The 16666-nt window shown below is 40.0% G+C and overlaps 1 protein-coding gene across 3 annotated transcripts in view; it reads left to right on the plus strand.

Annotated features, from left to right (window-relative positions):
- LOC110962824 (plexin-A1-like) overlaps positions 1-16666 on the plus strand; it is a 348857-nt gene that overhangs the window by 230943 nt on the left and 101248 nt on the right. For all 3 annotated transcript variants that reach the window (XM_051949646.1, XM_051949645.1, XM_051949647.1), the window contains one exon: positions 9940-10036. In XM_051949646.1, the coding sequence (XP_051805606.1) occupies positions 9940-10036 (97 nt within the window). The remainder of the gene's footprint in view (positions 1-9939; positions 10037-16666) is intronic.

Raw genomic sequence — 16666 nt, forward strand, 5'->3', positions numbered from 1 at the left:
TACACCAGGGACCCACAGTATGCGTTGCTGCACGCTGGGATGTTCACAGGAAAACAGCGGTGCACAAACACTCACAGACACACACAGATAGGACGCAGGCAAGCGGCGGGAATACCTACTGGTTTGTTCCAGGACAAACACACACACACACTCACACGCATCCTCCCCAGGGGTTTGGAAGCCCAACGTGAAGCAGACATATGGAGATTCTCCACATGATCCTCTTCCTAATCATGTGGAGCAGACGGAGACTGTAGCATCAGCAACAACCAGCAACCTGCTTTACATGATTTATTACACTGACACACATAGGCTATCAAATGCTGCGTGTGTGTATTAAATTCCCCCTGTAAGTGCATGCATCTGGCATACTTCTGAGCAGTGCAGTAAATTTTGGAAAGATGACAGAGTATGTGTGCTTGTATGTCCACAGTCCACAAATTGGTCTAGACGGGACTGTTGTCTAGACTTTTCCTGACTTAAACAAACAAGCTGCATATAGCACAGACATGGGAGCTACACCATGTAGAATTCATAAAAATCTCTTATTCAGTGCATGATTGTTTATTCTTTAAATAATAGGCAGCATAAAGGGACTACCCCTGAAATTTTGTTATACAATCTTGCGTTGCATAATCACAATTAAACTGAATTTTGAATTATTATGAGTAAAAGCCTCATTGAAAATATCAGTAGTATGAACAAAGTGTGCCTCAAGCATGACAATAGAAGTACTCATAATTCCAAAGAATTTGTTCCTTCACTGTTGCACATTACAAGTGGCCCAGGTGAACCTTGATTTAACTATTTGATTTGTTACTGGTAGTTCATTCTGACAATGTCAGGTAGCTTCATATTTTTCATGTAAAGTCTTAATGTGTCTGTCAGATAAATGTAATACAAATAATAATAATAAGGTTATTTATATAGCAGCCCTAAGAACACCAATCATAAGATGCTTTGACAGTTAAAACATGCAGCACTGACAAACAAGCAAGACATAGAGACAAGGCAGAGCAGTCAATGAAAATATGTAGTAAAAATGATAATATGTTAAATGAATAATTAGCTAGTTTAGTACTCATATAAGCAATTTAAAAATTAAAGAATAAGACGGAGGGTTAAAAGTTAGAAATTACAGTTTCGCATTTCGTATTTATTTGATCTCCATTTTTGGTGAAGTAACAAATGTTTGAATGGGCACTGTACCGTGTTTGAAGTTGTGGAAGTTTTCATTCAGCAATCTTTCTCTAATCTTAACCCTCTGAACCCCAAGCAGTGTCTGTCTCATCTCACATTTTCCCCCCACTGTGGACTCTCCTTTTAGTGCATTATATAGTCTCACACCTTTATGGAAATGACTCAACCATGACTGAAAGTGGAGAAACTTGCTTTACAAAAACTGGAAAACTCTGCACTCAACATTTGTGCCTGCAGATGTTGCTCGTGCTGAAAGGAATGGTTCCATTTTACAACTTAGATATATAATAACTGAAGCAGTGTCACAATTTTAGGCTTACATCTGAACAGCACATCCCACGTGATTGTTTCAATGAAACCTGAAAATTCCACATTTCTTTCTGTTTTTACAGCTTCTGGCTGTGATAAATGAAGTCATTGTAGGGACCTTTCAAAGATAACATGCTTTTCAAACCCAGCAGTGAGGTTTGGGGTTCAGAGGGTTAATGCTGGGGAACTACCAATCTCATCCATTTATTGTGCTGCAGTATCTATTTGCTTTGGTGCAAAAAAGACAGAGAAAGAAATCTGACTCAAAACTTGCACAATTGTTTATTTAATGAAGCCCGATTGAATAGAATCAAACCAACTGATGAAGTGGCCTTACATATATGTGTGAGCGTGTGTGTGTGTGTGTGTGTGTGTGTGTGTGCTAGTAGTGTATTTTTAACACACGCTCAGGTATCCTTCAACATGACTAATTACATGAGGGTGACCTGCACATGGACGTGCACACATATGCACACACCTCTCGGTTCTTCTACCCCACACCCCCTCGCCAGCCAGCTGCTCTGTTTTGTTAACATCGGCAGTTTTCAGCTCCTCAGACACTCACACACACACACACACACACACACACACACACCACCAGCCATATCTATTCATACAATCCATGGAGACATGCAGTCCATGGAGACGATTCATGTAGCGAGAGAATAAACGAGTGCAGGAGCAGATAACGAATGAACCTGAGCCAGGCTGGTGTGTTACTGTAATGAGGCCAGGGACGGCTTTGTGCTCACCTTGTACTTTTTACACCTCCTCTCCCCTCCCTCTCCTTTTTTTCTACTCTTGTCACCTCCCCTCCCTTCCTCGTCCCCTCTCCTCGCCCCTCCTCCTCTCTACGCCTCTCTTCTCCCTTATCTCCTCGTTGCTTGAACTCTCCTTCCTTCTGCTGTCCTTGTACTCTTCTCTCTCTCTCTCTCTCTCTCTCTCTCTCTCTCTCTCTCTCTCTTACTTTCTCTCCCTGTTCTTCCTTTCCTCAAGTTGTCATCCCATACCGGCTCTCAGTGGCTCTCCTCTTTTCCCTCTTTGCCTCCCCCGTTGCTGTCCTCGTGTCCCTGCTAATCCCCTCTTCTCCTTTCCTAATGCTGCTCCTCTCACTTTCCCCTTATCTGCTCTTTAGCTGTCCTCCACTTGCATCCAAACCAATGTTCTCCTATGCATCCTCTTTTTTCTTCTCCTCTTCCTGTCTTCACCATCTCCTCTCCTCTTCCTCTTCCTCCCTAGGGGGGGGCTGCACTGTGAGTTTTCTCAGGTAGATTAATTACATGCAGTGGCATGAAGGAGCTGGCCAGAGGCTTCAGTAATGAGTCTGATTACTCATCTCCAGCAGCTCTGGGCACTCAAGGGAGGGAAGTCAGGACAGCAGGCCAGCAGAGGAGCCTCTTGGTGGGGAGAGAGCAACTTTAACCTACAGGGATCCACCAGTACAGCGCTTGTGACAGCACTGGCGCCGACATCAAAGCTGCAGCAAGAGTCAGTAGCTTTAACTCTCAGCTTGATAAGAAAACACTTCTCAGCCAGAAGTCCTCATCTGTTTCTTTTGGATGAAATTGTAGCTTTGTGTACATAGCTGTAATTAATGAAGTAGGAAATCCGCAGCACAGAAATCCAAACATCTAGCCTCCAGCAGACCAGAAGAATGCCTAGAATGGGAAAAATTAGACGCTGAGGCCCAAGATGTAACCCAGAGTGAGATGGCTGACACACATAATCTCAATAATCACTGAAAGAAAGAACAGTAATCATTCAGGAAAAGTGGTTAAGGCAAAGTTGCTTAACAGTGACGTGGAGGTTGGAAGGGAGTTCTGGATGAAAATAAAGCAAACACTACGGTTGAAAAGTTTAGGGTCACTTAGTACTATCCTTCTTTTTAAAAGAAAGGCATTTTTTTCCAATTAAGATAACATTAAATTGACCAGAAATACAGCCTGGGCACTGTTAATGTGGTAAATGACTATTCTAGCTGGAAACATCTGATTTTTAATGGAATATCCACATAGGAGGTACAGAGTACCATTTCCAGCAACCATCACTCCTGTGTTCTAATGCTACATCGTGTTAGCTAATGGTGTTGAAAGACTAATTGGTGGTTGGAAATCCCTTGTGCAGTTATGTTGGCACTTGAATAAAAGTGAGTTTTCATGGAAAACATGAAATTGCCTGGGTGACTCCAAACTTTTGAACCGTCATGTACATTCAGTAAGAAAATCCAATAACAGACTGTGAGCACCTACATTTTGCTGCAATGTGGTGACAATATATCACCACATTATTGATTAAAATCTCAGATGAACTTTTAGTGAATAGGCGACGGCCTTGTCCTTGTAATCTGAACCCTACAGTACGGCAGAATGCCTCATCGAATATCAGGTGCCACCCGTACTTCTAAATCTCATTAGAGAAGAATTTTGAATTTCAGAGGTCAGACTAATAACTGGTGACTCACAAGGCCGTTGTGTTTAATTATTAACCTGTCCACTTAAAGGGATGCTTCACTGAATGCTCCCCTGATGTGGCGTCATTAGTTTTTTTTAAATAAGGCTTCAGCCAGGCAGCAGCATGCCTCTAAGGACAACAGCATTGGTCAATAGGTCCACCACTTTGGTCCAGACTGAATTATCTCTACAATTATAGGAAGGTTTGTCATGAAATTGCTTACAGATGTTCATGATCTCCAGAGGATTGACCTTAATGACTCCCATGTTTTCCTTTGTGCCACAATGAGGTTGGTGCTTGTAGGTTTGTGTGAAATGTTTGAAGAGCTGCTGGATGGATTGCTGTGTTTTTCTGCAGTATCTATTGTGTTTTGGAAAGAACAGATTAGCAAATATAGCGTGTTTATAACTTACCAACTGTAAAATCCAATCTGTGTCCAAAGCACTGCATCTTGGTCCACTTGTTCAGGGCAGCAGCCTTCACCATATTTACCACATTATCTGCAGTTACGCGGACTCATCAGCGCCCCAAGCAGTTTTCTCATCCCTTTTGCTGTGTTCTGACATCTATTATCAACTAGAAAAAATGCAAACAGCCACCTGTCAATTAAATGTTCTCATAAAAAAGTGAACACTTAGACGTTATGTGGAACTCTGTTGTTCTGCTGGACCACAAGTCCATTGTAGCTGCATAGTATTCCGTTTGCAACGGCTTTGTTTGAACTTGGGCTTTGCATTTTTCATACAGTGCTAGGATGGAAACTTGAGAAAAATAGGTGCATGACAGTTTTAAAGACCTCTTGGCGAACAACCGGATCATGTTTTTCAATGAGGTGAGAAGTTACCACACGAGTGGTTTCTGACTGCCATTTGGAGCCTTTCTCATACAATGAAACACTGGCAAAGGCATCTAAGATAGTTATTGCTTTGCCCTCATCATACAGAGCTTTGTGGTGCTGATTTAAATGGCCACATGACTGGCAAGACACTGTGCACAAAGTCCTCTTTTTTAGTGTGTTTCTCCTGTTCCTCAATCATTTTGCTGTGAACATGTGGAGCCTGCATGTCGATAAACTATTTTAAATAAAGTTGAAAATAACTGTACCAAACAGTCAGAGAAAGTAATATTCTATTAGACAGAATTCTCTTGTAGAGTAGCCATGGAATTTGAGCACTGTGCAAGTCTTACTTCTGTATCAAGCACCAATAAAAACATGATGTGTTTGAGGTAATTCTGCTTTTACTTTACATCACACCTTGCAGGTCATTTCAGAATTGGAGGACATTTAGGCTTCAACATTTTGTAACGAAAAAAAACCCTTCTCTTTCACAATTTTCTGCTACGTATTTATCAATAATCAAAAATAGGTAATAACCTATCAAGGCTTGATTGGCTCAGCTAACACATCAGTGGCACCATTTTTGTTCCATGTTTTATTTGTTGTTTGCTAACCCTACTCTAATCAGAGTACCAGGGTTGCTAATCCATGCTAATGTTAGCGTTTCTCTCGAGTAGAAGTTAGATATTTAGCTAGCTGTTACTGCTGACCAAGAGGACAAACTCACTGATGGAAAAAAAGTAAAGAAAAAAATACAAATAATTAGTCTAATCCTGATAATATTGAGAATGGGGTTGCATGAGGTAGAATAAGTCATTCAGAAAAATAAAAGAGAGGACATAGCTTTGCTCTACCTATTCTTTTGGAAAACTGTTTGTCAATTCCAGCGTACCATGTGACTCACTGTTTTCTTCTTCTACCAGCTAAAGTGGTTATGCTGACAGGGCTGTGGTGGGACACATGTTCCATGAATAATAATTATTTAAAATAGTATGTTGATTAAAAATAGTGTTCCCACAATTACAAGAGACATCAATAAAAAAAAATGATACCAAAAAATAAGGATTTAAATTTCATTTTAACTGTTTTTTGAGATTCAATTTGGTCATCAGTGGAGTGGGACAAAAGAAAATACCATTTTTTAAATATACGTTCAAACATTCTTTTCTCCTTTTTTTTTTTTTTTTTTTAGATTTGGTTTGAGAACAAATAAATTTACACAACAACTGCATGTTTTAGTATTTTGCACATGGATTATTTAAAATGTGATGGGTGGGATGACTCTCATACAGTGACACCATTACACACATTGCAGTGTTGCTGCATTCTGGGACACTCATCCATGATCCTCATTACTGTTGATCCCCTGAATAATCATTAGTAGGTCAAACTTTCATGTGGTTCAGTACTTTACCTTTAAAACTAATTACATTACCTTCAGTGTAAGCTGTACTTTGTGTTCAGTAAAAAATTGCAACAAACGGCAAAATGAGCATCACCTGACAAGCCTCAATGCATTAGCATAGTCTCTGTACAATTGGCTGATATTAACGTTTACCTCAAAGCACAGCTGTGCCCGAGTGCCACAAGCATGATTCTTTCTTTTAAAAAAAACAATAACTGCAAGATCAAAGTTTGATGTTCCAGAATTTTTTGTGCTTTGCAAGTTCTGTGTGATACCTGTTGTCTAAGGAGTTTATTTCTAAAGTAGTCCCAAAATCCCTCCTCTGCTGCTTCTGTCTGCCGCTTCTCCTTTCTTGACTCGCTTCCCTTTTCCTTTCTTATTTTTCCAGCATTAAATCAGCTTACAACTTTTCTGTTACTCCCGAGTGTCCCCCAGGAAGCGAGTTAGACAGTGGGTGATGCTCAGTGTGACTGGGTGTCACGGTGTCACAGTGTGGTTTGTGTCAGCGTTTTAAGCCATGTGACAGTATGAATAAAGCATGATGTGGCGGGCAGCAGGGTGGGCAGGGACTGACAAGAGAACAAGCTCACCCAGTGTTTTGGTGGCGGCGGACAAGTTGAAGCCCTTAAAGTTTAATGGGGGCCACGCTGCAGAGAGAACAGAAGTAAAGTGTGGGCTTGTGTGTGTGTGTGGGTAATGTGGTTTCACTGGGCTGCCATACACAGGCCTGCAGCCAGTGGGATGCAATAGTGATGCTAATAAAGTCAACAGCCTAACTCAAGTGTGATGGATCAGCGTCACACTGAACTAGTAGGAAGGGAAGAAGCTCAATCAGCCTTTCCTTTGTGGTAAAAGAGCGTTTTGGTTGAATCCCTCTTCTGTGGAGCTGTTGACCTGCCAGAGTCCTGTGGTTTCATTGGAGAATGCTCATCTCATCATCTTACTGTCTAAATGGAGATCTGAACATCCCACATTCCTTCTACTGTGGCTGCTTACAATGTCTCCTTTTTTTCTGTCTCTCCTTGTCCTCTTTTTGTCAACTTGCCTCTTTATTCCATCGTCAGGCTGAACTGAATCTATCCATACCATGTTTTGTTTTAATGAAGATTTAGATGTGCACTACTGTTCAAAAGTTTTGGGTCACCCAGACAATTTCATGCTTTCCATGAAAACTCACATTTTTATGCATGTGTGGCATCAAATTAAAAGCTGCAATAAAAACTATGTGGTTATGAACTGTTCCTCCACTTTTGCACTGATTGTACATGTGGAAACTGGCAAATAAAATTGCTATGACAGGTAAATTCTGAAGAAAAGCATGCAAAAAGATTCATGACTCAAAAAGCAAAAACGAATGAATAATAAAAAAAAACAGTTGTTGGCTATTATTTATTGAGTGTTTAACACACAAAAAATCAGGTAATGACACCAACTGTCATCACATTCAAATGCATCCTGACTGGCACAAGGAAATGCGATGTCATGGTTTCACAACTGAGATTCACCAGTGAGAGAAGAATAGGAACTGTTTGAAGAGAAGAGCTCTGTTCTCATGTTAGACAAAAACTCAATCAAATCGGTATGTCATATATATGATATATACATTACTGTTCAAAAATTTGGAGTCACCCAGACAATTTCATGTTTTCCTTGAAAACTCACACTTCTGTTCATGTGCTAACATAATTGCGCAAAGGTTTTCTAATAATCAATTAGCCTTTCAACACCATTAGCTAACCCAATGTAGCATTAGAACACAGGAGTGATGGTTGCTGGAAATGTTCCTCTATACTCCTATGCAGATATTCCATTAAAAATCAGCCGTTTCCAGCTAGAATAGTCATTTACTACATTAAAAATGTCTAGACTGTATTTCAGATGAATGCTATCTTTGTAAAAAAAAAAAAGATTTGATTTCAAAAATAAGGACATTTCTAAGTGACCCTAAACTTTTGAACCGTTGTGTGCGTCAGTTGGTCATCCACTTTGCTGCAAACAGTGCAGCCTGAGATGCAAAGGTGAACCACTGTCGGATTGTTTTAACACAGAAGAAGAACTTTACGGTGGTTTGAAATACATTGTTTGTCTTTGAAGCCCAAGCAGTTATTGAACTTTTTTTTCCCCCACACCTGTCACATTTTTACTCACTGTGGACTCATTTCACTGCAATATATTTCTGCACCTCCATGGAAACAGCACAACCATTGTTAGAAGTAGAAATTACTGGTCATTAAATAAAAAGAAAGTGTTTTTCACATGACTGTTGGTTGTAGCAGAGTCACTAATTACTTCACAGTTGCCGAGAAGAGTACAGAATTCTTTGTTTACTCCAGAATCCGGTTCCAACAAACTGATTATGTTTGGTACATTTTTAAATAAGATAGAGGAATATAGCAATTTGGAAGGATTGTCAGTTTTTTTAATGCTTAGATGTGGTTAATTTTTTCAGTGGTACAACAGGTCACACATGATTAGTTCAAGGACCGTCAGAAAATTAAAAATCCCATAATTCTTTGTTTCTACAGAATAAGAATCTATGATGCGTAATTTTGACATTTTTTTCAATCCCTTTCAAACCTGCAGCTAGGTTTTGGTGTTCAGAGGATTAACCGTTCCAGAAGTTTTTACCCAACCTTGAGCAAATTGTTTAAATACAATGCATTTTTCATCAGATAAGTGGTAGATCAGGTAATGCTCATGTGCATCTTTTTTTTTTTGTCCAGGCATATAAATTTTTGAAGACAATAACAAACGGTGATTTCTTTTTTTTATATTTGAAGGAACACCGGATCTTAAAACTGCTCATGCACATTTTAAATGAGTCTCCAGTATCAAAGTTTTGTGCTTTACTGCTTACCTCGACTTCCTCCCAAAGACTTCAGCGCGATATAAGGTCGTTACACTCCCTGAATCGGAACGAAAAGTTGCTTAAAGCGGTTCTGACAGAAATTACAATCTATTTTTCAAAAACAAAAGGGTTGTTAACTTTTTCCACCTGTGCATGGAAAACAACAACAGATCAACTTCAGAGTAGAGTGGGGAAAAGTTCAGACTGTATCGTGTGTGTGTGTGTGTGTGTGTGTGTGTGTGTGTGTGTGTGTGTGTGTGTGTGTGTGTGTGTGTGTGTGTGCGTGCATGTGTGTGTGTCTCAGGCCCCATTGCCCATATGGGATGGTCGAGCCCCGTCTACCAAATCCAGTGTGTCAGCGAGCAAATTGGAAATGCCAATTTCACTTTACACCGCTGCGTATCTTATCTCTCCCTTACCCTCATCCCACCACTTAGCTCATGTGTAAATGAATAAGTTCCTCTCTCTCTCTCACACACACCACTGTTCCATTTCTGACTCCCTTCACCTCTCTGACCACCTCTCCCCCTCTGCCTCTCCTCTCCTCATCCTTCTCCCTGTTTTTCCCCTCGTCAACTGTCCTGTCTTTTCTCCCTCCGTCCCGTTTTCCTCATCTCCTCATCCCCGTCTCCATTCCCCCATGCCCATCCAACTGTAACCCATCTGTTATTTCTCTATGTGTATTTATGAAATATGTCTGTTTTGGTGGATATGGATTTATGCATGCGTGCGTTCTGGGGTTGTATCGCTGTCTGCAATGAACAAGTCGGGTTGAATCACTATGCAAATGAAACAATATCTCATACAATTCTCAATTTGCATTGAATCCATTATGAATCAACAATTTCTCTCACGTTTCTTGTCTTTCTGTTTCCCTCTCTGTCGCAGTACGACTACGAGGGCGGCGACATCAGTGACCTGCCGGTTGACCTCTCGGTTGTTTGGAATGGAAACTTTGTCATCGACAACCCATTCAACATTCAAGGTATATCACGATCTTTTCTTTTTGCAATCCCCCCCTTCTCTGTTCTGTATCGCAAGCCTTGTTGCCTCGCACAAAATGTGAGTCGCCCCTCCTTGTTTATTTGCCTGTAATGACTTTCCGCGAAGCAACAAAACAGTGAGCAGCTTTTCCTCTTCGTAAGAAATGTGTAATTTCATTTCTGACAGCCATCTGGGAGAAAGGTGAAAGTGTACCATCCGTTCGCAGAAACACTATTCTTGTCTCGGGGATAAAAGAGGAGCAGAGGGAGTGATTGATGGATAGTGATGATAACAAACAAACATCCAACACGGAAATTAATAGGGATGGATGTTTGAGAGGAAGATAAACAAATTGAGAAAGCAATAGGCAGTGGAAAGGATGAAGAGCGAGAGCGATGGGTGGATGACAGGTTGATAAATGCACTATGTAATGGCAGGGGGTAGATGTGAATAAAGGGACTGATAAAGAAAAACAGAAAGCGACATGGAGGGATGGCATTTATTATTTTTAATCGCTATTTGTGCATGAAGTGGAAAACAATTACCATTTCTAAATTCTTTATCAAGTGTAATATATTGGGTGGTGGAGGCTAATGATTTTAGACGTCCCATTACACAAGATAATACAAGTCTTTCTCTCAAGTGTGTCATACAGTCTTTTGCTCCAAATGCATGTGCAGAGTCAGATTAACTAACCTTTCCCACTATGTGCCCTTTATATATTTTTATATATTTTTTTCAGTCCTAAAATGACTCGCATGCACATTCTAATCTCATTCTTTGTGTTGCATCTGACCTCGTTTTGATAGATGTCAGACATGCAGTTCATTTTGCAGATTGCTTGGAAATTAGTTACTTATTGGTCATGACCTAATTCCTGTGCCTGTGTTGTTTTAGTTTAAAATGGGCTCTTTCTGGTTTTCTCCTCTCCGGAGATTAAACATTGTGTGTTTCGCGTGTTCACAGAAGTATTGTAGCTGTCACAACACCATAAATAAACCCATTTTCAATGCAATCAAATAGATGCATCCTCGACTGTAAATTTAAACTACAGATTTGATGGATTTTTCTAATCTGATAACTGATTAACACAGGCCCATGTTTGGTAAATAATCTACTCAGTGTTGTAGTTTCAGCATTTGGTTAGTCTGACAAACATGTCACAGCTTAACATTAATGTCTTTAATGGGCCTTTGATGATGTAGATTAGCAAAATGGGAGGCTTCATCTCTGCCCACATGCAGCCAAAAGCCCACTGAGGAACCCAAAGACATTCTTTGTGCATTTAAAAACATCTTCCTCAAATCCGGATATTCTTTCATTTATCAGTGAGACAAAGATGAATTCATGCCTCTGCCAACCAGTAAGGCTCCATCTCACATCTATGTCTGTATCTGTCAAACTTGACCTTTGACCTCATGGATATAAACTTGTATCACTTCATCATTTTATTCCATTTGTGAGAAATGTAGTCATAATTAGTTTATGAGGTCTTGAGTTGTGGCCAAAGGCATTTTGTGAGGTCAGAGGATTCTTGACCTTTGACCACCAAAATCAGTTCATCTTTGAGTCCAAATGAACGCTTGTGCCAGATTTAAAATATAATTCCCTTCAGGCATTCAGGAGTTTCACCAGCCTCAACTATCATTTATGGATCATTCCAGAATTGGAAGACATTTCACGTCCCACCCATCAAATTTCAAATGATCCGTGTACAAAATACTAAAACATGTAGTTGCTGTGTAAACGTACTTATCCTGAGACCAAATCTAAAAAGAAAACCAACTAGGAGAAATGAATATTTGAAAAAGCATAACCTTTTTAGCTAGTAGACGAAGGAGAAAACAGTGAAGGACACAGTAAGCTGGAATTGACATCACCAAACAGTTTTCTAAAAGAATGGGTAGAGCAAAGCCGTGTACTCTCTATTGTATATTTCATATTTTCATAACATTGTCAGCCTTGACTGAATGTTTCACTCTACCTCATGCAACCCTGTTATGCATATAATCAAGATAAAACAAATTCTTTTTACTTTTTCTTTATTTTTTTTTTTATTAGTAAGTTTGTCCTGTTAATCAGCAGTAACAGCTAGCGAAATCTCTAGTTTCTACTCCTGAGAAAAAGCTAACATTAGCATGTTGCTGTGGTTAGAGTAGGGTTAGCAAGCAACAAATAAAACATGGAATTAAAATTGTATCATTGAAGTGTGAGCTGAGCTAATCAAGCTCATCCATCATTGAATATGTAGCACAAAATTTTAAAAGAGAAGGTTTATTTTTCTAAAAGTTTGAAGCCTAAATGTCCTCCTATTCTGGAAAGACCCTTATGTTTGATTATAAACGGTAATAGTACCTGGAGATAAAAGTACCAAAATTTAAATACAGAGTAATTCTTACTGGTACAAGGCATTAAAAGTTGTCTAACAGTCTAGTCAAGTCCACATGCAGCAGGAATTTGGAATAATATCCCCAGGTCAGTTCATAGTCTGTGCTCCTGTGACGTCATAGCACATTGTCCAGTTTGAATGAGCCATGAAATCTGTGAAGGACAGTAAGAGGCATTAGTTCACCACAGCAGTGTCACCCAGCACACTGGTGTGCCCATGTGGGACCATTACTTCTAAATTTTAGTTGTTTTATTTGTTCATTTTTGGATTTCACTTGCTTTCTGCTTATGGTTAGGTGCCAAAACTGCATAGTTAGGCTTTGGAGAATATCACTCTTCTGGTGGGCAGAAGAAGGAGGGGATGGAAGAGGAAGGAGAGGACCCATAGAATAAAGAGAACATAGAACAGGATGAAGTAAAACACCAGGAAGGACCAAGAAAGGAGGGAGATCACAGAAATGGCATGAACAATAATGACAATTATGAGGAGGTAGAAGAGGATACACCTGATCGAGAGAAGGGAATCAGTGGGAGGGCAGAAATGTAGGATGGGCGTGAACATTGACCAGTTTCAGTGCTTTTTTTGGCCACCTGTAGAGGCAGTCACTTTTTTATTTCTCTTGATTCCCAAGGGAATAAAAGCCTCCATCCATTCAGAATTGCAGTTATAAAAATAGAGATATCATGTTTGGAAGATGGGGATGCTATTCCAAGCACTGTGGGGTTGGAACAGATCAGCTTACACTGTTTAAAAGGAAACAACTTGTGGAGCGCAAAAGAGATATATTCTGTATATATCACTTTGGTTGATGCTTTCATTACTACAAGATGGAAGCTTGGTTAAGTTCGGCTAACTTTAAGAAAATACTATGTTTTGATGATTGGGTGGAAAGTAGGCTTGGGCGGTATCCAAATTTTGATACCGTCAAACTTCCTTCACATTTCACCGGGGTATACGATATTACTGTGACTATTACTGTTACTGGCTTGTGCCTTCACTTTCGGAAACTGAATACTCGCAGCAGTGAGTAGGTGGTTGATTCGGAGATGCGTCCTTAGATTAGAGGTGTTTCCATCTCTCGCGATCACCTTTTGATTGCAGAATTTACAAATTGCTTCATCAGTATTTACCGGCTCTCCTTTCTCGTTTGCCTGGAACCCGAAATACTCCCAAACTGCAGAAGTTGTGTTCTTTTTTGACACCAAGTCAGTCTGTGCGGGATCTGCCATCTTCCCCCGTCTCTCTCCTCCGCGCTGTCACGTGACGACGTCACATTCATAAACTTTATAGAAAGTTTCCAAAAGTAGGCTAAAACATAACTGTTTAAGTACTACTGGACAGAGAATCAATTTTAGGCATTAAATTACTTTTATTTCATATTTAATCGTTATGTTAACCTTTCCTGCTCAGCTCCCGACCGTGGTCAGGAGCTGAGCACGGTTGGGAGCAGGGGGAGGACAGTTCTCCAGGGCCGAAGTTACTGTTGTTACTTTGGGGTTAACCCCCTTCACTTCCTCAGCAGTCGTAGAAGGCAAAGACACAGGAACCCGGCCTAATTGAAGAATACTGCAGCCTTTATTGTAAATTAACAGCGGCTGAACCATACAGTCGCGCTAATCCAGCAGCTACACACCTCTTCTCTCTTCCTCCCCAAATCGACTGCCATCTTTCTCGCTCGCGCTGCATTCAGGGTCGCTCGGACATCTCACTTTCCTAGGAGCCTCATAACGGAGCCACACACTGTCATAACACTTATCTCCTGTATAAGAACATTGCATTTTTTTCATGACGGTACTGGAACTGATACCGCTGCTATTTTTAAACACCGGCAGTATACGGTATTACCGTAATATCGCCCAAGCCTAGTGGAAAGCATTCTCGGATAGAGTTCACTAATGCAGTTAGCATTTTTAGATGGTTAATTTGTGTGTTTTCTTTCAGTCAGACTCAAAAGCAAACCGGAAGCTTTTGTTTTTTGTCCTGATATACATTTTACAGTGGAGGTAGAGAGAGCAAACATGCACAGAGCCACAATAACCACATTAATGGAAAATATGTCACATTGAAATAAACCTGAAATATTCTTTAAAGTAAATGTGTAAAGGTTAGAAATGGGACTGAGATGCAGCTCATGTTGTTTAGGGTTACAGTCTCTGCTTATGTTATACCACCCAATAACGCCTCCAGATCCCTCAGATTTCCTCACAGCTCACTGTTTACATTTTGAAAATAAACACAGTTCATAGGTGTGAGCTGTGGAATGTAGTGTGATTTTTTTTGTTGTTGTTGTGTTGTTGGTGGGGCCATAGACATATATACGTAGACGCCTCATAGGCTGTCGAGAGGCGTGCTTACAGCGCCGCCATCTTGAAACAGGGCCAGCGGTGCATAGACATCTACGGAGGCAAGAGGTACTGCTGAATCTCAAAGTGGAATTATTCGCTGAATTTTGAACTGATTGCCAAACTGTTTGATTTTTTTAGAAACGTCACACGTGTAGCTACTATACAAGGTGCTCGGATATTTTTTACAATGCTGGTTTTGTCACTCAACACTTAAGCTACACGCTATCTCCCTCTGACTCCAGCATAGTTATTTAAAGATGCCGAACTTCTGTTCAGCCTATGGATGCTCTAATGAGCGCTGTAAGGAAACAAGAGCTCGTGGGATTACTTTTCACAGGTAAGATGTATGTAAGGAATAATATATAATAATAGCCCTGATTTATGATGTAATTATTTTTGTTGTAGACAATTCTTTATCGCTGGCTACTTTTCTCACATGTTTAAGCTTTCCCAAAGAACGTGATTTATACACGTGATATAATAGTAATATTAACAGTAATAATAATAACGATAAAAATAATAGTAATAATAGCAGTAATAATAGTAATAATAATAATTGATATAATATTATTAATAATAATAATAATGATAATTATTCACAGTAGTAATAGCAGTATCTATCTATCTATCTATCGATCTAACATGTCTGGCGTTTGTTACAAGCAAACCCCGTCAAAATTGCTTGAGAATTAAACGATTTATGACAACTTTAATTGTATAAGCACATCATTCCTCTATGGAAGTAATGCATTGTAGGAGCGAGTAGCCCTGTTCCAAGATGGCCGCCCTGCAGGCACGCCGCTCGAGTGGGCAGCCGCAGTCAATGAGACGTCTACGTATATATGTCTATGGGTGGGGCAGGTTATAAACAGTGTTGGGCAGTAACGTCACTACAAATAGCGTCGTTAGTAGTTTAACTACATTTTTCTGTAACGACGTGGTAGCGTCGTTGTTTACAAAATCAAAAAACGTTTCAACAGCTTCGCTAGTCTTTTGGTCATGTAGCGCGGTAGCGAACGCAAAAAGCTACATTTTAAAATGATGAATGTTGAACTGCTTGAAGCGGAGCTTTCTGCTCTGCTGCAGTCTCATCTCACACTTTTAAGGATCAGATAGTGACATCCTCTCCAAACGCCGACATGTCTGTGTCGACCAATAGAAGCGGAGGAACTGTTGATGTCGTCATTCAGCAATCCCTTCCTGCGACTTCACTGGATCCACACACACAGACGCTCGCTTCAGTTCACTGAGAGATGGCAGAGAAGGAGTCAGAGTCACCGTGGCCCTACCTAAATAGTTATCAGTTTTTGTGAAAAAACGGAGAAAAGTTGTTTTCAGATGCCTACTGTGCCAGCCCAAGGCGAAGTTTCTGTCAACTTCAAAGACGTCAAATACAAATCAGAGAACCCATATACAGGTGACTACCGAATATGCACAACCAGTAGCAGTTAGCTAACCACCACATGTCAACCGCAGTATAAGATGCACACACAAACGAGCTACTTTTCAACATCTAAAATTCGCGTGGCAGTAAATTAATTAAATTAAGCGTAAGGTTGTGGTGGCAGTGTGTGAATATGTATAAATTGGGGGATTAAATAAACTGATACATATAGGAGGGAAGAGGTATGGGAGAAAACGAGGTAACAGTAAAACCAAAATCTGTCTTCTTCAGTATTACTGTTAACACTAATGAGCAAATGGCTGAAAAAAATAACAGAAAGGGAAACAAAAGTGATGGCATAAATGATTAAATATCTTAATCTTACACTCAAGACCAAAATTGAGTTAAGTAGTAGTGGATACAGCACTTTGGGAAAGCATTGAATGATTTTACATAGATATTAGACTTAAGAAATAAAACTTGATTTAATACCCAACGTGAATACCCAAATTA

The sequence above is a fragment of the Acanthochromis polyacanthus genome, chromosome 6, assembly GCF_021347895.1.
Source record: "Acanthochromis polyacanthus isolate Apoly-LR-REF ecotype Palm Island chromosome 6, KAUST_Apoly_ChrSc, whole genome shotgun sequence".
Lineage (NCBI taxonomy): Eukaryota > Metazoa > Chordata > Actinopteri > Pomacentridae > Acanthochromis > Acanthochromis polyacanthus.